This window comes from Oryx dammah, unplaced genomic scaffold (assembly GCF_014754425.2).
Source record: "Oryx dammah isolate SB20612 unplaced genomic scaffold, SCBI_Odam_1.1 HiC_scaffold_28, whole genome shotgun sequence".
In the NCBI taxonomy this organism is placed as follows: Eukaryota; Metazoa; Chordata; class Mammalia; order Artiodactyla; family Bovidae; genus Oryx; species Oryx dammah.
Genome location: NW_024070212.1, coordinates 43,970,097 through 43,995,252, shown reverse-complemented (window position 1 = coordinate 43,995,252; position 25,156 = coordinate 43,970,097). Strand labels below are relative to the sequence as shown.

General features: G+C 38.0%; 1 protein-coding gene across 1 annotated transcript in view; it reads right to left on the bottom strand.

Moving 5' to 3' along the window:
- The window catches only part of DPYD (dihydropyrimidine dehydrogenase), a 916,336-nt gene that overhangs the window by 855,264 nt on the left and 35,916 nt on the right, over positions 1–25,156 (bottom strand). The window contains exon 2 of the mRNA XM_040232247.1: positions 21,139–21,249. Within this exon, the coding sequence (XP_040088181.1) occupies positions 21,139–21,249 (111 nt within the window). The remainder of the gene's footprint in view (positions 1–21,138; positions 21,250–25,156) is intronic.

Genomic DNA, 25,156 nt, shown 5'->3' with positions numbered 1-25,156 from the left:
TAAGAGGCTGCACATGAAGGCAGAGTATGCTACCCCAAAATATGCTCCTTCAGCAGAAAGATTATTTTGAGCTGAAGGCAATTAAGACAAAGCAAATTCACAAAGAGCTCTCTGCCCTCTGCTATCTGTCTAAAAGCAGGACATAAATTTCCCCTTGTGAAAGTGTTTCTCCCCCCTTCTCCCGTACCAGGAGAACAATCCTTATCACTAAAGACAGAAAGTTGACACCAAGATGAACAAACAAACCTTACTAAATAAATCTTCTCATCCATTAGTTTCCCCCATATACTTACCTTCCCACAATTAACCACACTTAGAAGTCAAACCCCTTTTCTTTTGCCTGGTCACTTTTCCACAATACACCACTCTTTGTTAAAATGCTATATAAGCCCATGAGTCTACCTGCTTCTTTGAGTCTTCACTTTTTTTCTATGAAGGCTTTATGGACATAAAAATAAAGTATTAACATCAAATAAAATGTGCATGCTTTTTATTCTATTAATGTATTTTGTCAGTTTAATTCATAGTCTTCATACACAATGATAGAAAAGGTTTTTCAACATAAATTATAAATATGGATAGATATAGAAATATATAGATAGATATTTAAAGCTACATCCTCAAATATTGGTGTTGAAATGTTAACCACTGATCCAATCTGCAAATTTTGAATAGATATTAATGTTTTCAGGATCAATCATATGTAATGTTCTAGAGAATCGGTTAGTAAAATCTAAATAGATATTAGAAATTCTGAGAGTAAAAATAGAAACACTTCATTCTGTCTTATTAAAGACATAACCATGCATATAATATAACATAATACTTGTTTTTGTTGTCATTAAAGCAACTCAAGAGAGGTAACAATAAAATACCCTGATCTACAGAAAAAAAAAAAAAATGCAGTGCAGTTAGGATCTTCTGATCTTGACTGAGTTAGATAAAAATTCAAAGAAACTTCCATAATGGAGAACTATGATAGCAGAGTTCCACATTCAGATTCAATTTTAAGTGTGTGACTACAGGAGAACCTTTTTCAAGCTATGTCTCTATAGTCCTTGACACCCAGAGTACATGCAATATTAATGTTCTAGTTTTGTGAGTATACAGCATACAGCAAATCCTCACTGAAAGAAAAGCTCCTCAATTCCTAATCATTTCAATAGGCTCTAATGTAATATTTCCTACACTGGAAATCACTGCACTTTATTTAAGGAAATCAGTCTGGCCAAGTGAGCTGTGTGGAGTGCAGCCTGCACAGACGCCAGTTCAAAGGATCAGATGTCAAAGTGCTCCCTCTAATGTCCCTTAATCATCACTCCGATTAGTGCTTGAATAGGACTGTGATTAAAAACGCTGCTGCCATTGTCTACCTATTCAGGCGGCTAGCATTCTACGTGGGTTCCACCGATTAGTGTTTGAATAGGGGAGCGATTAGAAAGACAGCTGCCATTGTATGTCCATTCGGGAAAACAGCAAAACTCGCATATTTATTTGTTATGAGCACCAAATAAATGTTTTGCAAAGGTAAAATATACCATTAAGCTCTAAAGACAATTCAGCTGATTTCTTTTGTTGAGAGCATTCTATTTTCCCATATGCAAAGATATTTCTTATTTGCAAATACAGTAATATGCTTCATTAATATCTTTTAAAATACACATATTCTGTTTTCACAGACATAGTCTTAACACATCTGCTTTATTATTTAGTATTTATTGACCTACAATGCATCATATAATTCCAGTTTAGTATTTATGACTATGCAAAGAATTTCTGTATAAACAAATCAAATCAGTTTGGTTTCAGATTTTTAGGATTCCTTTTTCAATATTCTTGGATTAATATGTAATCTATATGAACAAATTCTCCGAAGAGAAACTTCCTTGTCAAATGTTTAGAGGAAATGTTTCACTCTCTCTCGGCCCTTTTAAGGGAGGGAAACATTTCAGGTTAACACTTAGTACCCTGCAGGGACTCACACAACGAGTGTCCACCAGGGTGAAGTCCCCATGACAACGAAGAGCTATAGACTAATGAAACTGGGCAGCACCAAGATGTCATACTGAAGCTTTTTGGAGAGGCCAAAGCATGGCAAAAAAAAATTCTCAGGAAGATAATTCATTCCAACTCCATGCATATATTAGGCAGAGCTCAAAAATCTGGTATCTCTGTTTCCCTGTTTCTCTCTCTTTTTCTCTCTTTCTCTCTCTCTCACATACATACACACACAGAGGCCACACACATGCAATTTTCTGCTAAGAAATTTCTGAGCAATGCAGGAAATGTCTGTTCTGTTTTCCATTACCATCCTTAATATTTTCCTGTCTCTTTCCACATTCTTTCCATATTTAGTTACTCCGTTCTGTACCCACTGTCATTATGGACCTACATATGTAGTAACAGAAACAGACCTGGGAACATCAATCCATCAATGCAAACCAATGACAGTTACAGAGGATTTATATACATTTGCGCCAGGAACTGTTTTAAGAATAGTATGCAAATTGATTCATTTAATCCTAACAACAACTATATCAAGTAGATGCTATTATTATCCTTAATTTACAAAAGAGGAAATGGAGGTAGGAAGAGATAAAGGAATTTACTCAAGGTCACACAGTTAGTAAATTGCAGAACTAATAACCGAACCCAATTAGTTTATCTCTGTAACTCATTCTTATACCAGCCTTTCTGCTGATATGTCATCCCTTCAGGTTTCACAGTTTTCTTTCATAAAAACCCAACCTCAAAGAAAAGAAAGCTAGCTTTAAATAGAAAGATTTCTTTCTTTTGCTCATAAAGCCAGCTGAAACCCACCTGACTTAGAGGCAAGTTTTTTCCAGTTCAGTTTAAACCCCGACGAGACAAGACACTGCATTCTAATCAACAGTAAAGTCGGTTAAAAAAAAAAAAAAAAAGCAGAACCACCACTTAACCAGGATAAAATTTCAGACTAAAGAAGAACAAAATAAAAGCAACAGGGCTGATGGCTGACAATTACAAATGAGTTTAATTTGTATGTCACATGGACGTGAAGAAAGTTGTGATCAGTCTGAAATAAATAATTAAAGCAAAGCTTTCTTGTATCAGCCTCAGGAAATCAAGAGTTAACACTTTTCTTCTCTTTAGTCAATTAACATTTTATTACATATTTTGCCTGGAGAATAAATTTCTGAGAATTCTATTCTATGAGTGGACTAAAGCACCAAGAAAACACATACGTTCAAAGACAGAACTTAATATTTTGCAAAATTCTAAATTACAGCAGGTAGCTCAGTGTGCTTTCTTAATGAGATGGCATGCATGTCTCTTAATGAAAGCATCAAATAATAGAACTTTTCAATAAATGTCATTATTACTATTGTCACTGTTATTGTTACTTGTACTGCTCCTCTCTGACCTCTTCTATTTCATGACTTGGTACTTCCACCATTACTCTACACTTCAGGCATGCAGCACTAACGTTGCTAAAGTACCTTTAGTTCAATATCCTTCCCCATCTTAAGTGTTTGCAATATATAGCCTGTACTCTGGTGGGATCCTTCTTCATCTTCTTTCCTTCCTTCATCTATATTTTCAACTTAAATTCTGTTTCCTCAGGGAAGTTCAACCCTAAATCCTGAAACTAGGTTACCTACTTCAGCTATAACGTCCCTGCTTGGCTATATATATGCGTAACACTTGGTCGTGAATGAGTTTAATGCTTGTTCTAATGACTAAGCTGTCAGGGCAAGAAAAGCACCTGTCCCTTTCCCCACTTTTCATATTGGTGGACACATATTAGGCCTTCCATTAATATATGGTAATTAATCAAACTGTACAACTCAGATTTTAAGCACATATACTATAAATATTTAGTAAAATAATTTATCTGTAACAGTGTTTTATAAATATGGGAAAGCACGATGCAATATATTATCTAAGAGAGTTCACTGCCATAGAAAATATTTCCAGTCATTGGATTAATGCCCAAAAATTTTCAGGAGATGTTCTTTGGAATTCATATTTCATATGTAGACAACGGAAACCAACCAATGCTTTCCTATTTTAATTACAAATTCAGGGTATATTTTGTATTCTTAAAGAAACTGAGATTTCCCAAAATTCTCCTTTTGAAATTCTTAACTAGACTTCTACCAAAATGCCTTTCCCATAAGCAGTATGCTTCTATATTAAAGTAAATATCAGTTATGTGTTAGAATTCATATAGCAGAAGACTTCATCCCAATTTCAAAATAACAAGGTCTAAATATGTCCAAATGACCACGCAGCAAGAGTTTGGGCCCAGAATCCCTGTTGTTCTTAAAGTTGTATATCCTGACAATTTTCATATCCTGTATATATGTATATCCTGACAGAATTTTTAGGTAGTCACATTTCACCGAATATTTTAACTGCAAATTTTTGCCTCTGCTGACCTTTTAAACTTGCATTTTCTTTGAAGGATCACTTAGTTTTTTCTAGTTAATATCTATCCTAACACAAACATAAAATCAAGTACTAAACTTATACAGTAATAATTTCTAACCTTTGTTAGAAGTATGCCAAAGACTGTCCAATAAAGATCAGTTAAAATATACCATTCAAAAACAAATCCATTTTTCTAATTCATTACAATGTTCTCAACACAGTAATTCATCAGGAGAAATGTTCTTAAAATATATTTATATTAAACTATACCAGATTAATAATTTCAAAAAAAACCCCACCAGATTAATAATTTCAAAAAAAAAAAAAACCCACAATGCATACTATATACAGTAGCATTACTGGGAAATTAACCTAATGACCAGGAAGCCCCTCAGTGAGCCAGCCAGGAGTCCTGGGTGCACTTGTGCCATCCAAATCCATCTGACTCCCTGCTGCAGGTTGGCAGTTGTTACCCAAGTTTAAACACTCATGAGGACATTCCTGTGTCCCAGGCTGGCTGGTACCTCTAGGACTGTGGAAGCCCTTTGGTTGGCAGCTCTTTTCAGGGCCAGTACTATGGTGATGTAAGTGAAGGGTCTATGTCACAAAATTTAAGGAGACACTCACTCTCACAGTCCTGCAAGTACCATCTCAGCTTCCCAACAGAGTTCTGGAAGGCTTTCCCTGGCCTCTTTCTTAGTCTCTTAGTCTTAGTTAGTCTAAGCCAAAGTAAGGGTCAGGCTAAGATCCTTTATTTCGTAGTCTCTCTGACCCAGAGTAGGAACTTACCCTACCCCTACCCTATCTTCCCACACCAACAGATCTCATTTGAGACTCTGCTGGATGAAGGATGGGAGATAATCATCAATGCTGTTAAATCTAAATTCAAAATCAGGCTCTGTGGGATAAGGAATGTTTTACTATAACTTTGTTTCCTTCCTTCTAAAGTTGATACATGTTAGGCAACTAGGCCGAGGATTTTCATTTCTTAAAGGGAAGAATGCAAGTGCAGAAAGCACTGGCACAAAGAGATTTACTATGAGATTTCAAATTTCAGAAGTCAAGTTTTCAAGGAAACTGAAAGAACTTGGGTGATTGACAGTGTGGGTTTAGGAGGCTATGTGTGATGAGTTAAAAGCAAACTTTATCCTCCACTCCTACCTTTGCATCTAAGCTATGTAAGTACTTTAAGAATGGAGAAACAAAACGAGGATCAAAAGGAAAGAGACGAGTCCAGAAATATTGTTAGATCCAGAGAAAGAAGATCAGTTCCTCAAGCTGGACAGGGGGAATGACAAACTCTAGCAAGGTACATATAAATCACGAGCTTGAGAACCTGTTACTCACTAGATGAAGCCCTGGGAAGAGGCAACTGAACCATGAAGTGCTCCAAGCCCCAATGTTGAGAAGAACTTAAGAATGACTGCCATGTGTTCAAGAGTGACATCAAAGTAGAAGAGAGGTAAGGGACAGGAGAGGACTTGATAAATGGGGGTAAAGGATGATTCCCCATTCCCCATGATCGTTATTAGCAGAAAGATGTTATGAAGCATCAGCTGGGCTTAGATCACCGACTACACTTGCCGCCAAATACTCAGAAACTCAGGTATTAGCTCAGAGAAATGGGGGAAGGAGGGGAGGGCTATGAACACAGAAAAAAGAATTCTAAGAGTGACAGTGACTAAACGTTCACTCTGATAGAAGTGAAAACTTCTAAAACAAAAATTTTAGAACACTCTAAAAACACTCTAAAACAAAAATTGTTTAGTTACAGAAAAATAAAGGAGGTTTTATTTCTTGCATGCCTGAGTTTTTAGTCTGATATTTGTACTCTCCACACAAACAATGTATTTTTTAAGAAGACATTAAGTCGCAAAGAATCTTGGTTTCAGTTACTTCTTTATTCGAGAAACTCCTTCAGGCACTGAGTCTATTTGGGGAAGAAAGCTATTGTCAGCAATCAGAAAAGCAAGCTCAAGCTTGAGAAGTTGTTTCAAACCATGGTTTAAGAAGAGGCCAGGGCAGAATCAGATTGCTTTCTCACTATGAATCATGAACTCATTAAGTTTTGGAGATTAAAAATAAAAATTCATATTGTGAATTTGATATGTACCAATACAGGGACCTAGTGCTTCTCGGGTGACTCAGTGGTAAAGAAGCTACCTGCCAGTGCAGGAGACGCACATTCAATCCCTGGGTCAGGAAGATCCCCTGCAGGAGGAAATGGCAACCCGTTCCAGTATTCTTGTCTGGAGAATCCCAGGGACAGAGGAACCTAGCAGGCGATACAGTCCATGGGGTCACAAAAGAGTAGGGCACGACTTAGTGAGTAAATAAAAACAATAACAACAATATTGGGACCTGCACCCCATGTCGTTTAACAGAGCCGGGGATTCAAGCTTCCACCTTCACTTTCTAAAAGAGATTAGCTAACAAATAACTTTATTAACTACTTGGATTTCATCTCTTAACAGTCACATAAAATTGAGATGGAAAAATGGACTCAGCAGATAAGGTAAACTAGAAGGATAATTTTTGAAGTACAAAAAATAACCACATTGACTAATCAGGGATTACAGGAAGAGCACATTGAGCCCTGCTTCCGGTAAGAACTCTCTCACCAAGCTCTGTGTTCCTCACCTCACCCATTATAGTGCTTCTTGGCTAAATTCTCATCTGCCCGCCCTTGTCTGGTTATCAGTGCCAAGCTGAGCCACTCTGGAGACTGAGGCAAAAGGAAAGAAATGTGCCTCCATATGGCTTCTCAGGTGGCACTAGCTGTAAAGCAGCTGCCTGCCAACGCAGGAGATGTAAGAAACCTGGGTTTGATCCCTGGGTCTGGAAGATCCTCTGGAGGAGGGCATGGCAAACCACTCCAGTATTCTTACCTGGAGAGTCCCATGGAGAGAGAAGATTGGCAGGCTATAATCCACAGGGTCGCAAAGAGTTGCTCTGAAGCAACTTAGCATGCATGCATGTGCTTCCATATATGTGTTTTATACATCCTTGCATCACTTATACATTTTGTATGATTTATATGTTTGTATTATTTACCTTGATTACTGAGTCTTTTGGTGCCTCTTTTACATTTTTCACCTGAGGCCAATGCCTAACTCGCTTCTCCCTAATACCTGTGCGAAGTCCCCAAAGTCTAACCTCCACACTCTTTCCATTCTACATACTCTTCCTGGGTAGCTCTACCCACAGGCTTTTACTTACCCACTTGTATTCTGATTATTGAAAACTCTTCATCTGCATTCCGGACCCCTATACTTAGCTACAAGCTTTAAACTAAACAGGATGTCCCACAGGTACAAGAAACTCAAAAGATCTCAAACTGAATTCAAGATTTCTCTCAATTTATCCTATACACAACAAAATGCCCACATAAAGTCAACTCCCAAATCATATTTATGTCCTGTTATGGACTAAATATTTGTGATCCCTCAAAATTTGCATACTGAAAAACCTAAACCTCAGTGTGATGGTGTTAGAAGTTGCTGGCCTTTGGGAGGTGTTAGGTCATAAGGGTGGAACCCTCATAGAGGGGATTAGTGCCTTTATAAAAGAGGCTTCAGAGAGCTCTCTCATCTCTTGTGCCATGAGAATACACAGCAAAAATCCATCTATGAATGAGGAAGCAGGCCCTCAGCAGATATTAAATCTTCCAGCGCCTTGACCTTAAACTTCCCAGCCTCCAGAAGTATAAGAAATAAATGTTTATCATTTAAGCCACCTAGTCTGTGATATTTCTGTTATAGTAGCCCAAACAGACTAGGACACCTCCTAACTATATTCAAGCTTGTCCTCTCTTCTACATACCCACTGTCCCTGGTCTTCATGATTTTGTCTTCCAGCCTTCCACATTATTCTCAGAGACCCTGCTTCACCCCTTCTGCATTGAACCCAGCTTCCACACTGAAAGTTATAGACTGATACATCTCAAGGCAAATCTGACCAACTCACACTGATAATTAAAGTTCCTTCATGGTTCATCCTTTGAAAGAGTACTACATATTAATTTGCTGTCTTCCTCCAAAAAACATGAAACCTTCTTGGAAGGGCCTGTATCATGTTCATCTTCATTCCAGAGTTCTAAGTGGTGCCATGCCTGGCCCATTTTAAACAGGCAATAAATGAAGAAACAAAGCAGTGACTAAGACTATGAAGGGGAAAAAAAAAAACGTGGTTATCAAACCTTATTTATTACTTAAGTTACCTCCTAGAAGAAAAAAGGGCAATGATTTATTTTTATCTAATTATTTTTAAAAGTCTGCTTAAAGAGCTCTGGTACCATAGTGCATAAGTTCAGCCTCTTAGTTGTGGACTCCTAGGTTTCTTAAGCTTCCTTCATCGATGAATGAAGATAAAATATAGTATGGGTGGTTCTGAGGCTTAAATGGGTTACTTTACACAAAGCACTTTGAAATATAACTACTCAGTAAATTCTTAATATATATTACAGTTTATTCTTATTTTTATTATTTCATTTTGAGCACCTACTACATGCCATGAATTTTAAATAAATTAGCTAAAATTTCCAAAATCATGTCAAATAACTGTCTTTAATTGCCTTTCCTTTTTATTTTCACCCGGGACAAATTTTCTGATTTGTAACATTTTCTGGTCTTTAAAAATTGCTAATGGAAAAAGAGTAAAAATATTTATGTAATTAGGACAGTTCAACACTTTAAAAAAACAGCAAAAATAAACAGCAGTTATGGAACACCTGCTTAACAGATACTGGAAATAACTGCTTTGTGGTTCATTAACCAGTAAAAACACATTTGCCAGTTTAAATCCCCTACTGAATTCAGAATTTCTAATTATCACTAGAATCGTATTAACTTGGCAAGGAAAGAAATTCCTGAGTAAAAAATTTCAGAATTTCTATAAAACCTACAAACAAATATTTGTTTATTAAAACTAAATGTGATTTAATTTAATAGACAATTTTAAACTAATTATTTTGCATATTTTATTTACCTTTGAGTGGCATTACTACAGTGCTTCACATATGGTTGTTTCAAGGGCTAAAGTGGAAAGAGAAAGAGAAAGAGAGAGAACTCTACTCAAATAAAGCCAAACCATGACCCCGATGTAGGTGTGCTAAGAATGATAAGGCAGTGATTATCTGAGTCAAATCAAAATAGAAAATTGTAAAGTTAATGCAAAATAATTAGAAAATAAAACAAAATAAACACAAACATGTCAAGCTTTTACATTCGATAGTCAGGGAGTTAGCTCAAAAAGACCTCTTTAGCTGCCTTCATAAATGCTATAAGGTTCCTTCAATGTAATGGCGACAACCATTACAATATGCATTTTCCTTAACTTTGAAGTATCTATTTTCTAATAATCTTATTCATGTTTTCTAAGGAGGCAATACACTAGAAAAGGCACACAAGATTCAGATGACCAGAATTCTAGATAGGGCTACAAAACTAAGTAATTTTAATGAGTTTAAGTAAATAATTTAATATTTTCAGCATAGTCAGTAAAATGAAGAAACAAATCTGGGTTGTTCATTTAAATCATGATTAAAATCAAACACAATATGTAGCAGTAGTCTGGATACTGTATACCAAAAAAATATGTGATCCTTACATCTAGCATGTGAAGACTATGTAAAAGAAGGGTTGAATTCTTTCAACACATCTTTAGTGAGCACCAAGGGTTCATGATGCTGGGGACACAGCTTATGAAACAAAATATATAATGAACAAAACATAACAATCCATGCCCACCTGGATTTCATATTCTAGTGGGAAAAACGGAGAAGGCAATAGCAACCCACTCCAGTACTCTTGCCTGGAAAATCCCATGGACGGAGGAGCCTGGTGGGCTGCAATCCATGGAGTCACTAAGAGTCGGGCATGACTGAGCGACTTCACTTTCACTTTTCACTTTCATGCATTGGAGAAGGAAATGGCAACCCACTCCAGTGTTCTTGCCTGGAGAATCCCAGGGACGGGGGAGCCTGGTGGGCTGCTGTCTATGGAGTCTCACAGAGTCAAACACGACTGAAGCGACTTAGCAGTGGGAAAAAACTGACAATAAACAAATCAGTGAATAAGAAAACAGTATATCAGTGATGGGTGCCATGAAAAAAAATTAAGCAAAGTCTGAGAAGAGCTTAGTATGGTGGCAGGCTAGAGTTTTAAACAGAGTGGCCGGAGAAAGCCTTGCCGAGGTGTACAAAGGAAACTCTGCAAACTCCCAAGTAAGCTGGAAAAATCACTGAAAGTTTCTGAGCACAGGAATATTAAAAGGATTTCTAAGATGTATTATTATAAAGATATTCTGCCAGGAAAGGGCATAAGCATGGCAACCATTACAAATCAACTAAAATAATTCAGATGAAAAATAATGATAGTTTAGAAAGGCAGGAAGTGGTGGAAGTGATGAGAAATAATCAGATTCTAGCTAATGTAACTGAAGGTATATCCAACGGATCTTCTAATTAAGTATGGGAGGAGAGACAAATAAAATTGAGAACTCAATATTTTGCTCTCAGAAAAGTGATGGATAGAGATGACTCCAGGAACAATAGATCTTGGATGTAAGATCGTAATTTGGATTTTTGACATGTGAACACTGAAATTCCTGTTAGGGATTTAAGTGAAGGTATTCACTAGACCCTGGGGCTGGTAAGATCCCCTGGAGAAGGAAATGACAACCCATTCCAGTATTCTTGCCTGGGAAATCCCATGGACAGAGGAGTCTATAGGCTGCAGTCCATGGGGTTGCAAAGAGTCAGACATGACTGAGCAACTAAGCGCAAACACACATTCATTAGGCACTTGGTTACAGAAGTCTAGAATTAAAGAAGGTAGTCCAGGCAAGAGAGATAAATGCAGGAACCATCAGTCTATATAGATGATATTTAAAATGAGGAGAGAGAATGTGATCAACAACTTACTGAGTCTTTAAAGAAAGACAGAAAGATCTGAACCCTGGGCACTCTGATATTTAGGAGTGAGAAAATGAGGAAGAGCCAACAAAGAAGCTGAGAAGACGCCAATGAGGAAAGAAGAAAAAAGGAGTTTGAGGTCCTGGAAGGGAAGCGAAAAGAAAAATTGCAGGAAGGAGAAAGTGACTGCCTATGTTAAGTGCTGCTGCTACTTAACAGCAAGGTTTGGTTCTTTAGTTAGCAAAGGCTTCCCTGGTAGCTCAGTTGGTAAAGAATCTGCCTGCGATGCAGGAGACCCCAGTTTGAGTCCTGGGTCGAGAAGATCCCTTGGAGAAGGGATAGGCTACCTACTCTAGTATTTTTGGGCTTTCCTGGTGGCTCAGCTGGTAAAGAGTCCGCCTGCAATGTGGGAGACCTGGGTTCAGACCCTGGGTTGGGAAGATCCCCTGGAGAAGGGAAAGGCTACCCACTCCAGTATTCTGGCCTGGAGAATTCCACGAACTCTATAGTCCATGGGGTCTCAAAGAGTCTGACACGACTGAGCAACTTTCACTTTTCACTTTCCCTAAAAGCAGAATTTGAAACATGCGATTTATGGAGTGCTCTTCAGGAAATAACAATACAGGAGGGATGAAGCAGGGTAGAAAAGGAAACACTGATCAAGGATGGGCCAGTGATAGTGTCTAGTCTTAGAGCCACAGGGCAAGGGTCTGGAGCACAACTGCCCATAGGAGGTGCCCTCGCCTTAAGGGAAACAGGCTAGCTTCTTTCAAGATACTGTTTTTGTATTTAGTTCCCAGAAATTTAATTATGATATGTCTTATATGGATTCCCTAGTGTTTCACAGAGGTTTTTGAATCTGTAGATTTGTGTCTCTTGCTAAATTTAGGAAGTTTTTACCTGTTATATCCCTTTGGGGTATTTTTCAGCCTCAGCCTGTTTCTCCTCTTCTTGATAAAGGTAGAAATTCAGTGGTCTGGGATGTGGGCTGCCTTGGTTACCAGGCAGCTAGTGAGCATGAAAGTCCTGACTCCCTTCCTTTCACCACGCAGAGGGGTTGGAGCATCTCATCATCTCATCACAGGACTGAAGTCCAGGCTCCCTGCTCAGCGTTTATGTGTACATTGGGATGAGGTCACATTTTTGTTGTTTGCTGTATTCAGCTAGAGTATAGCTGTTACTATCTAAAAGTCTTTCGTCTTACTATGAACAGAAAAGAAACTGTTCATTTCTTCATATTTTGGCTAGAAAGAGCAGACTTTTGTTGAGGGGTGTGTGTGTGTGTCTGTATCAGCTAACATTTCTGGTTTTCTAACTTCTTCAGCTCCAAGGCTCCAAGATATATGCAGAAAAAAAGAAAACCCAGGGAGTTCATCACGCTGTCATGTTTCAGGTTCCATATTCCTAGTTAATTAGCCCTCTCTACACCTTAGAGAATCTTCTCATATTTGTTTTATGCATGTTTTTTAATTTAGATGAGTAATTATAAAACTCAAGTATGAAAATTTATAAATTAAAAAATAAATCATATCGTGTGGTAATACTTTTATTCATTTCTTCATGGAAGCACAAAGAGAATAATAATGAAAAGGAGAAGAACAGCATTTTTTAATGACATTGAGGATAACTTTCAACTCTAGTTACATATTCCCTCTTTGGAAACATATTTCACTGTTCTTTGTTAATACAGTATATACAGTTAATACATAGAGTTTTCAAGTATATATCCAGAGCAATAAATCTGATCTTATAATTGAGATAATACTAACATATCTTTAAAACTTTCATTTTTCCTCAAACACTTGCTATTATAGCACATCTAAAATATACAAAAGTGCTAAGAAAACAAATACAATTACTATTAACATTTCATTTTATTCTGTATGAATATGTGTATAGGTATGGTTCTGTAAAACTATATACAACCATTCTGAAATATACTGTTGTTCTATACCTTGTCCATAAATTAATAATATAAATTATGTCTTTTTCAGATTATTAATTACTTCAAAAGTAATTTTATTTAAAAATAGTAATTTAATGGCTGCACCATTTACTATGGAATAGATCTGCCCTGAGTTACATAGCTATAATCCACATTTTCCCACCCACATTTTTCTCTACAAATAAACAGTATTGGGATAATTTTCTTTCTACTTAATAATTTACCTACATTCCTTATTTGCTCCTTAAGATAGTCTATTAGAAGATGAATTACTAGCTTTAAGTGTTTGATAATTTAAAGGTATTCTTATGGACTCAATTCAGTTCAGTTCAGTCGCTCAGTCGTGTCCGACTCTTTGCAACCCCATGAATAGCAGCACACCAGGCCTCCCTGTCCATCACCAACTCCCGGAGTTCACTCAGACTCATGTCCATCAAGTCCGTGATGCCATCCAGTCATCTCATCCTCAGTCGTCCCCTTCTCCTCCTGCCCCCAATCCCTCCCAGCATCAGAGCTTTTTCCAATAAGTCAACTCTTCGCATGAGGTGGCCAAAGTATTGGAGTTTCAGCTTTAGCATCATTCCTTCCAAAGAAATCCCAGGGCTGAGCTCCTTCAGAATGGACTGGTTGGATCTCTCTGCAGCCCAACGGACTTTCAAGAGTCTTCTCTAACACCACACTTCAAAAGCATCAATTCTTCAGCGCTCAGCCTTCTTTACAGTCCAACTCTCACAACCATACATGACCACAGGAAAAACTATAGCCTTGACTAGACAGACCTAGGCAGATCTTTGTCACCACTTTTGAATATGCTATCTAGGTTGCTCAAAACTTTTCTTCCAAGGAATAAGAATCTTTTAATTTCATGGCTGCAATCACCATCTGCAGTGATTTTGGAGCCCCCAAAAATAAAGTCTGACACTGTTTACACTGTTTCCCCATCTATTTCCCATGAAGTGATGGGACCAGATCTTTGTTTTCTGAATGTTGAGCTTTAAGCCAACTTTTTCACTCTCCTCTTTCACTTTCATCAAGAGGCTTTTTAGTTCCTCTTCACTCTCTGCCATAAAGGTGGTGTCATCTGCATATCTGAGGTGATTGATATTTCTCCCGGCAATCTTGATTTCAGCTTGTGCTTCTTCCAGTCCAGCATTTCTCACGATGTACTCTGCATAGATGTTAAATAAGCAGGGTGACAATATATAGCCTTGATGTATTCCTTTTCCTATTTGGAACCAGTCTGTTGTTCCATGTCCAGTTCTAACTGTTCCTTCCTGACCTGCATACAGATTTCTCAAGAGGCAGGTCAGGTGGTCTGGTATTCCAATCTCTTTCAGAATTTTCCAGTTTATTGTGATCCACACAGTCAAAGTCTTTGGCATAGTCAATAAAGCAGAAATAGATGTTTTCTGGAACTCTCTTGCTTTTTCGATGATCCAGCAGATGTTGGCAATTTGATCTCTGGTTCCTCTGCCTTTTCTAAAACCAGCTTGAACATCAGGAAGTTCACAGTGCACGTATTGCTGAAGCCTGGCTTGGAGAATTTTGAGCATTACTTCACTACTGTGTGAGATGAGTGCCAATTGTGCAGTAGCTTGAGCAGTCTTTGTCATTGCCTTTCTTTGGGATTGGAATGAAAACTGACCTTTTCCAGTCCTGTGGCCACTGCTGAGTTTTCCAAATTTCCTGGCATATTGAGTGCAGCACTTTCACAGCATCATCTTTCAGGATTTGAAATAGCTCTACTGGAATTCCATCACCTCCACTCTTTGTTTGTAGTGATGCTTTCTAAGGCCCACTTGACTTCACATTCCAGTATGTCTGGCTCTAGGTGAGTGATCACACCATCATGATTACCTGGGTCATGAAGATCTTTTTTGTACAGTTCTTCCGTGTATTCTTGCCACCTCTTCTTAATATCTTCTGCTTCTGTTAGGTCCATACAATTTCTGTCCTTTATCGAGCCCATCTTTGCATGAAATGTTCCCTTGGTAGCTCTAATTTTCTTGAAGAGATCTCTAGTCTTTCCCATTCTGTTCTTTTCCTCTATTTCTTTGCATTGATCACCGAAGAAGGCTTTCTTATCTCTTCTTGCTATTCTTTGGAACTCTGCATTCAGATGCTTATATCTTTCCTTTTCTCCTTTGCTTTTCACCTCTCTTCTTTTCACAGCTATTAGTAAGGCCTCCCCAGACAGCCATTTTGCTTTTTTGCATTTCTTTTCCATGGGGATGGTCTTGATCCCTGTCTCCTGTACCATGTCACGAACCTCATTCCATAGTTCATCAGGCACTCTATCTATCAGATCTAGGCCCTTAAATCTATTTCTCACTTCCACTGTATAATCATAAGGGATTTGATTTAGGTCATACCTGAATGGTCTAGCGGTTTTCCCTACTTTCTTCAATTTGAGTCTGAATTTGGTAATAAGGAGTTCATGATCTGAGCCACAATCAGCTCCTGGTCTTGTTTTTGTTGACTGTATAGAGCTTCTCCATCTTTGGCTGCAAAGAATATAATCAGTCTGATTTCGGTGTTGACCATCTGGTGATGTCCATGTGTAGAGTCTTCTCTTGTGTTGTTGGAAGAGGGTGTTTGCTATGACCGGTGCATTTTCTTTGCAAAACTCCATTAGTCTTTGCCCTGCTTCATTCCGCATTCCAAGGCCAAATTTGCCTGTTACTCCAGGTGTTTCTTGACTTCCTACTTTTGCATTCCAGTCCCCTATAATGAAAAGGGTGACAATATACAGCCTTGACTAAAGCTCAACATTCAGAAAACGAAGATCATGGCATCCGGTCCCATCACTTTATGGGAAATAGTTGGGGAAACAGTGGAAATGGTGTCAGACTTTATTTTGGGGGGCTCCAGAATCACTGCAGATGGTGATTGCAGCCATGAAATTAAAAGACGCTTACTCCTGGGAAGAAAAGTTATGATCAACCTAGATAGCATATTCAAAAGCAGAGACATTACTTTGCCAACTAAGGTCCGTCTAGTCAAGGCTATGGTTTTTCCAGTGGTCATGTATGGATGTGAGATTTGGACTGTGAAGAAGGCTGAGCACCGAAGAATTGATGCTTTTGAACTGTGATGTTAGAAAAGACTCTTGAGAGTCCCTTGGATTGCAAGGAGATCCAACCAGTCCATTCTGAAGGAGCTCAGTCCTGGGATTTCTTTGGAAGGAATGATGCTAAAACTGAAACTCCAATACTTTGGCCACCTCATGAGAAGAGTTGACTCATTGGAAAAAGCTCTGATGCTGGGAGGGATTGAGGGCAGGAGGAGAAGGGGACGACCGAGGATGAGATGACTGGATGGCATCACGGACTCGATGGACATGAGTCTGAGTGAACTCCGGGAGATGGTGATGAACAGGGAGGCCTGGTGTGCTGCAGTTCATGGGGTCGCAAAGAGTCAGACACGACTGAGTGACTGAACTGAACTGATAATGAAAAGGACATCTTTTTTGGGTGTTAGTTCTAAAAGTCTTGTAGGTCTTCATGGAACAGCTCAACTTCAGCTTCTTCAGTGTTACTGGTTGGGGCATAGACTTGGATTATCATGATATTGAATGGTTTGCCTTGGAGACGAACAGAGATCATTCTGTCGTTTTTGAGATTGCATCCAAGTACTGCATTTTGGACTCTTTTGTTGACCATGATGGCTACTCCATTTCTTCTGAGGGATTCCTGCCCACATTAGTAGATATAATGGTCATCTGAGTTAAATTCACCCATTCCAGTCCATTTTAGTTTGCTGATTCCTAGAATGTTGACGTTCAGTCTTGCCATCTCTTGTTTGACCATTCCAATTTGCCTTGATTCATGGACCTGACATTCCAGGTTCCTGTGCAATATTGCTCTTTACAGCATCAGACCTTGGTTCTATCACCAGTCACATCCACAGCTGGATACTATTTTTGCTTTGGCTCCATCCCTTCATTCTTTCTGGAGTTATTTTTCCACTGATCTCCAGTAGTGTGTTGGGCACCTACTGACCTGGGGAGTTCCTCTTTCAGTATCCTTTCATTTTGCCTTTTCATACTGTTCATGGGGTTCTCAAGGCAAGAATACTGAAGTGGTTTGCCATTCCCTTCTCCAGTGTCTTATGGACTGAATCCCCTGAAATTCATTTATCAAAGGCTTAAACCCCGGTATCTCAGAATGTATATGTATTTGGATTCAGTCTTAAAAGAGGTAAATAAATTAAAATGAGGTCATCAGAATGGCTCTTATCTGATATATTGGTGTCATTATAAGAGGATATTTGGACACATACAGGGGGAAGACCATGAGAAGAGAGTGAAAAGGCAACCACCTATCATCAAGAGGGATGCCTCAGAAGAAATCAACCAAGCTGACACCTTGATCTCAGATTCCTAGCCTCCAGAACATGGAGAAAATAAACTGTTCTTCAGGCCACCCAGTCTGCAATACTTTTTTATAACAGTCCTAGAAAACTAACACATGTATTAACAAATATTGTCAAAGATACTGACAAAGACACTGTCAAACTGCTTTCCTAGAAACCTGTGCCAATATGTATTTAATGCAGAAAACCTATTTTATTTTATCCTAGTCAATTACCAAAAAAAAACTAATGAAAATATGAGACACTCAATTTATAAGCTAACATTATAGAATGAAAATACTAATTTTTCATAAAATAAGAATAATAAAAACACAACAATAATAATGGTGAATGTCTCTCCTTCTAAATAAAAAGTTTCAGAACAGTTCAGTCACTCAGTCATATCCAACTCTTTGCGACCCCATGAACTGCAGTATGGCAGGCCTCCCTGTCCATCACAAACTCCCAGAGTCCACCCAAACCCATGTCCATTGAGGCGATGATGTCATCCAACCATCTCCCCTTCTATCATCCCCTTCTCCTCCTGCCCTCAATCTTTCCCAGAATCAGGGTCTTTTCAAATGAGTCAGTTCTTCACATGAGGTGGCCAAAGTACTGGAGTTTCAGCTTCAACATCAGTCCTTCCAATGAACACTCAGGACTGATCTCCTTTAGGATGGACTGCTTGGATCTCTTCACAGTCCTATGGACTCTCAAGAGTCTTCTCCAACACCACAGTTCAAAAGCATCAATTCTTTGGTGCTCAGCTTTCTTTATAGTTCAACTCTCACATCCATATACAACCACTGGAAAAACCATAGGCTTGACTACTTTGTTGGCAAAGTAATGTCTCTGCTTTTCAATATGCTATCTAGGTTGGTCATAACTTTTCTTCCAAGGAGTAAGCGTCTTTTAATTTCATGACTGCAGTCACCATCTGCAGTGATTTTGGAGCCCAGAAAAATAAATTCAGCCATTGTTTCCACTGTTTCCCCATTTATTTCCCGTGAAGTGATGGGACCAGATGCCATGATCTTAGTTTTCTGAATGTTGAGCTTTAAGCCAACTTCTTCACTCTCCTCTTTCTCTTTCATCAAGAGGCTCTATAGTTCTTCTTCACTTTCTGCCATAAGGGTGGTATCATCTGCATATCTGAGGTTATTGATATTTCCCCGAGCAATCTTGATTCCAGCTTGTGCTTCCTGCAGCCCAGCATTTCTCATGATGTACTCTGCATGTAAGTTAAATAAGCAGGGTGACAATATACAGCCTTGACGTACTCCTTTTCCTATTTGGAACCAGTCTGTTGTTCCATGTCTAGTTCTAATTGTTCCTTCCTGACCTGCATACAGATTTCTCAAGAGGCAGGTCAGGTGGTCTGGTATTCCCATCTCTTTCAGAATTTATCAGTTTATTGTGATCCACACAGTCAAAGGCTTTGGCATAGTCAATAAAGCAGAAATAGATGTTTTTCAGGAACTCTCTTGCTTTTTTGATGATCCAGCGGATGTTGGCAATTTGATCTCTGGTTCCTCTGCCTTTCATAAAACCAGCTTGAACATCTAGAAGTTCACGATACATATATTGCTGAAGCCTGGCTTGTAGAATTTTAAGCATCACTTTACTAGCATGTGAGATGAGTGCAATTGTGTGGTAGTTTGAGCATTCTTTTGCATTGCCTTTTGGACTGGAATGAAAACTGACCTTTTCCAGTCCTGTGGCCACTGCTGAGTTTTCCAAATTTGCTGGCATATTGAGTGCAGCACTTTCACAGCCTCATCTTTCAGAATTTGAAATAGCTCAACTGGAATTCCATCACCTCCACTAGCCTTCTTTGTAGTGATGCTTCCTAAGGCCCACTTGACTTCACATTCCAGGATGTCTGACTCTAGGTCAGTGATCACACAATTGCAATTATATGGATCATGAAGATCTTTTTTGTCCAGTTCTTCTGTGCACTCTTGCCACGTCTTCTTAATGTCTTGTACTTTGATTAGGTCCCTACCATGTCTGTCCTTTATTGAGCCCATCTTTGCATAAAATGTTCCCTTGGTATCTCTATAATAATCTATAAAGGGGAAACCCTAGAGAGCTTAATTTATCTGGATCATAGTTCTCACACATTTAAAATGAGAGAGACTTGATAATCATTAAAGGATTTCTAAGTTTGAAAATTACATGATTCTTTTTTCAGTGTCCTTCAACTGTTTATATCATTATACAGGATCACACCTGATAGTTGATTCATTCCTTGATCTAATTTGGACCACACTAGTGTCCTTCCAGAGACCTCTATGAGAGATGTCATGGTAGAATGCAAAGCTCACAGAAGTGGAGCAAGAAAAACTGAATTACAAATCTAAATCTTCTAGTTAAGTGGTTATCATTGCAAATCATGTTTCCCTGTATTTTATCTCTCTTTTTTAATTCAAAAAACTTTGCTGGTTGGCCAGTGACAGAAAAATTAAAAATCAGATAAATACAAATGTACATATACAAATACCCTCAATTCCTATTCTAAAAGAGTTTATATGTAGCTAAGAAATACATAAAAATAAACTAAAAATCATTGTTTTAAAAAGAACATATACACAAAGTATCAAAAGAGCTAATGTTAAATAAGTTTATACTTATTAAATGGCTCACTCACTAATCACTTGGAGAAAATTACTGTTGGAGAAATTAATTTTTCTCCAACTCTTTGCAACCCCATGGACTGTAGAACACCAGGCTCTTTTGTCCATGGGATTCTCCAGGCAAGAATATTGGAGTGGGTTGCCATTTCCTTCTCCAGAGGATCTTCTCAACCCAGGGATTGAACCCAGGTCTCCTGCATTGCAGGTGGACTCTTTTACCATCTGAGCCACCAGAGAAGTCCTTGGAGAAATTAATTTTGGGAAATCAGGTGAAAAGGAAGTTGTTCTCCTAACAAATATTTATACCTCATACAATGGCATATTAAATATTGCCTTCAAAGTTGTACTTACTTAATCCCCATTTATAGCCTAATAATCCCAGCCCTATAATGATTTCATGGACCCAAGTAAATAACATTCTAGCAGTCAGTAATCACAGATTTTTCCACCTGCACCTCATCTGGAAATATAAGATGTTCATATTGAATACTTAATGTTTATATGTTCCCCAAAAGAATATTTAATAACAGTTTGTATATACTAGTATACCCTTCTTCAGTTGAATTATATCTGAAATTTGGTAACTCTTCTATATCATTGTGTTATTATAAAATTATTTTAAGAGGTTTTTATTCATTTTCAAAAAATAAAACTTGGCACAAACTAAATTTATATGATTTTAATCTATTTCAAAGATTTTTTAAGAAGCAAAATTAATCACATTTTTAGAACATTCAAATATAAAATATTTAAATATGAAAAAACTACTGCTGTATTTTATACATATTTAATTATATTTCTAAGTATATATAAAATTGTGTCTTACAGTGTAGAATGAGATAATTTTCAGCATGAAACCATGTATCAGTGGTACTTACAAAGCAGTTCTTATCAGGATTTCTTTTCCAATGTTTCTTGTCTAATTTCTTGGCCAAAGTGGAACGCAGAGTTGCATGAGACTGTGTTCGAGGATTTAAAGCCAGGATATTCTGAAGATAGCATAGACAAAATATAAGCATAAATATGCTGGACTTTAAAAAATAAAATTTTAAGATTCCACACACATACTCCAAAGATGTATATTAAAAATGTTGTTTTCCCCTTCTACTACTGTAATTCCACAACAAACTTATCTAAAGAAATCATTTACTAGGTGATATCCCAGTTCATTTTATACAAATATTTATTTATGATAACATGAAGGAGTTCAAAAACAGGTAAAATATAACAATTGACTTTAAGATAAATTTTATAAATAGTATTCTTAAATAAGAATGAAAAGAGAGGCAGACACTTCATTACAGACGTGATTTAAACTAGTAATAATAATCTCCACTAAGTTTTTAGAGCTTTACCAATTGCTTTCACATGTATTATTTAATGTACAAATAGCTACTGTTATCTCAAAATTTTGGATGTGGAAATAAATTCAGGGTGATTAAGTAACCTGCTCAAGACCTCATAGTTAATATGTGGAAGGGATTGAATCAGAATTCAGTTCTTGAGTGTTGGACTTACATGTGAATTTATCCAAAGATGGAGTCTATTTTATTGTGACTTTTTGAGGTATAAAATAGAATAGAAAACGTTTTAAACACATGTGTAAAGCAGCACCTGAATAACTAAAGAAATAATTAATTTAAAAGGGCTGTCTTAAGCAAGGCTTTAAAACATGACCACTGGGACTCATCCAGAATGAATGAATGAGGACCTCTGTAGATCAACTCCCTAATAAAACAATATAACTGATAAAAATTAGCAAAAATAAGAATCCTTTGAAGTCTCCAGAAGTTCTTATAGTCAAAGAGCAAATGAAGAAATTGTTATTGAAACAAATCTACTAAAACTTGGTAAGAATGGCGAGGGTCTGTGGCATTTGAAGTGCAGTCCTGTATTCCTCCTCCAGACTCCCAGTTCAGCATGCAGGAATTCTACCTCAGGTGAATACAGCCAAGAACAGAGGGCTGACCCTCCCCTCACCCTCTAGGTGACACTGAGGTATCTCCCAAAGAAAGGCAGGATATTAGTACACCTAATCTACCAGTATACCAGTCTACCAGCTATGTAGCAACTAAAGACCAGAAAGTGCAGCTGAGAAGTCAGGAGCTCCTTGCTTCTCCCATACCCACTCACAGAAGAAAGGCTCTATCTCAGGAGCAACAGGCCTATAACAGTATCCTGATCACCATTATATCAGCTTGCCCATGGCTTAGAGTTAGCAAACCAGGAGAAGCAAACTGAGATCAGAGGTTACTGCCTATACCAGGGCCCTTCTAATAAAGCAGGAGTGTGGCTCCCAGAAATGCAGGCCACTGTAACTACCCCTAGATCTAGAGCTGTGGCAGAGGTTTTTTTTCCCAGAGGAAGAGACAACACAAACAGAAGAACTGACTTCATTTAAATTAATACATGGGAAGTTCAAGGCTAAGGGTACTCTCAAAAACAATAAAGATTTCAATGCCAGACAATTAAGAGGAAGGAGAGCAATAAACTAAATCACAAGGCAGAGAGTTTACCAGAAAGAATACCTAATGGCTCCTGTATGGCCACAGGAAATCTCAAAGACTCACCTAAAAACTACTCTTGCAAAGGGGCCCAAATTTAACTGAATCACACTGTGAAGTAATTTATTAATATATCCCAAGGCATTGCCAAAAACAACAGAGCAATCAATTAGTAATCAAAGAGACTAAGAACTGGGTGTGATAGCAACAGAGGTGGACCATTTAACAATGAAATCCAAAGAGAAGGCACAGAGAGTCCCACTAAAAGCACTGTCATACCACAGTTACTGAAGCCCATGGCCTCACCCTATATGAGTGCTATCAAAAATCAGGGAAACAGACATGTCTAAAGCAGTCCACCAAATCACTAAACAAGCAGGCCAACAACAACCAGCCCCCAACTCTGGGATGGGGTAGAGGGAAATTAGTATCCAGAATCACTATATCATCTAAAATGCTCCATTTTCCATTAAAACAAAATTAAAAGACATTCAAAGAAACAGAATTATACGGTCCATGCAAGAACAAAAGCAGGTAACAGATATTGCCTTTCAGAGGTTTCAGGTGTAACATTTAATAAAAACTTCAAAGCAGCCATTATAAGGAAGGTATGGTAACAATATCTCACCAAACAGAGAATACTCATAAAGACATAAAAATTATTTTTAAAATTCTGGAGATAATAAACTATAATAACTGAAATAAAAAATTTACTAGAAGGGCTCAATAGTATATCTTAATTTGCAGAAGAAAGAATCAGCAAACTTTAAGAGAACTCAAGAAATATTATGCAGTCCAAAAGACAAAGACAAAAAATATTTTTCAAAAAATTAACACAGCCTTAAAGATATATAGTACACAATTTGTTGTTGTTGAGCCACTCAGTCATGTCTGTCTCTTTACAAGTCTAGACTACAGCACCCCAGGCTTCCCTGTCCTCCTTCACCATCTCCCGGAGTTTGTTCAAACTCATGTCCATGGAGTCAGGGATGCCATGCAACCATCTCGTCCTCTGTCGTCCCCTTTTCCTCTTGCCTTCAGTCTTTCCCAGCATCAGGGTCTTTTGTAATGACTCGGCTCTTTGCATCAGGTGGCCAAAGTATTGGAGCTTCGGCTTCAGCATCAGTCCTTCCAATGAACACCCAGGACTGATCTCCTTTAGGATTGACTGGTTTGATGTCCTTGCAGTCCAAGGGACTCTCAAGAGTCTTCTCCAACACAGTTAAGTGCTCCAAGATATTGTAGCAAGATTTCAGAAAGGAAGGCAAGAAAGGAGGTGAAAAATATAAGAAAAATAATGGGACTGAAATTTTGATTTTTTAAAAAAAAGAAAAAACATTAAACTATATATTCAGTAAGATGAACAAATTTAAGTAGGATAAATGCAAAAAGATCCACACACAGACACATTGGCAAAAGAGCTAAAAGTCAACACCAAAGAGAAAATCTTGAAAGTAGCAAGAGAAAAATACCCAAATGTACAACTCCAATAGTTTAACGGTTGATTTCTCATCAGGAACAACAGACGTCTAGGAGTAGCAGGATAAGATTTTCAAAGTACTAAAAGAAAAAAATTGTCAACCAAGAATACTATATTCAAGACAGAAGAACAAAAAGGAAATGGATTTGAATATTGTAAACCAACTAAACCTAATAGATAATAACTACATTTCATCAAATTGCAGAATGCATATTCTTCTCAGTTCAGTTCAGCTGCTCAGTCATGTCCAACTTTTTGCAGCTTCATGGACTGCAGGATGCCAGGCTTCCTTGTCCATCATCAACTCCCGGAGCTTGCTCAAACTCATCCATCGAGTCGGTGATGCTATCCAACAATCTCATCCTCTGTCATCCCCTTCTCCTCCTGCCTTCAATCTTTCCCAGCATCTGAGTCTTTTCCAGTAAGTCAGTTCTTTGCATCAGGTGGCCAAACTATTGGAGATTCAGTTTCAGTGTCAGTCCTTCCAATGAATATTCAGGGCTGATTTTCTTTAGGATGGACTGGTTGGATCTTCTTGCAGTCCAAGGGACTCTCAAGAGTCCTCTCCAACACCACAGCATCAATTCTTCAGCACTCAGCTTTCTTTATAGTCCAACTCCCACGTCCATACATGACTACTGGAAAAACCATAGCTTTGACTAGACGGACCTTTGTTGGCAAAGTAATGTCTCTGCTTTTTAATATGCTGTCTAGGTTGGTTATAGCTTTTTTTGCAAGGAGCAAGCATCTTTTAATTTCATGTCTCAAGTGTCCACAAAACATTCTCTCTGACAAACCAGATGCTAGGCCATAAGCCAAACCTTAATAAATTTAAAAAGGTTAAAATCTTACAAAGCAGCTATCTATCTAACCATAATGGAATGAATACAGATATCAGTAACAGAAGGAAAT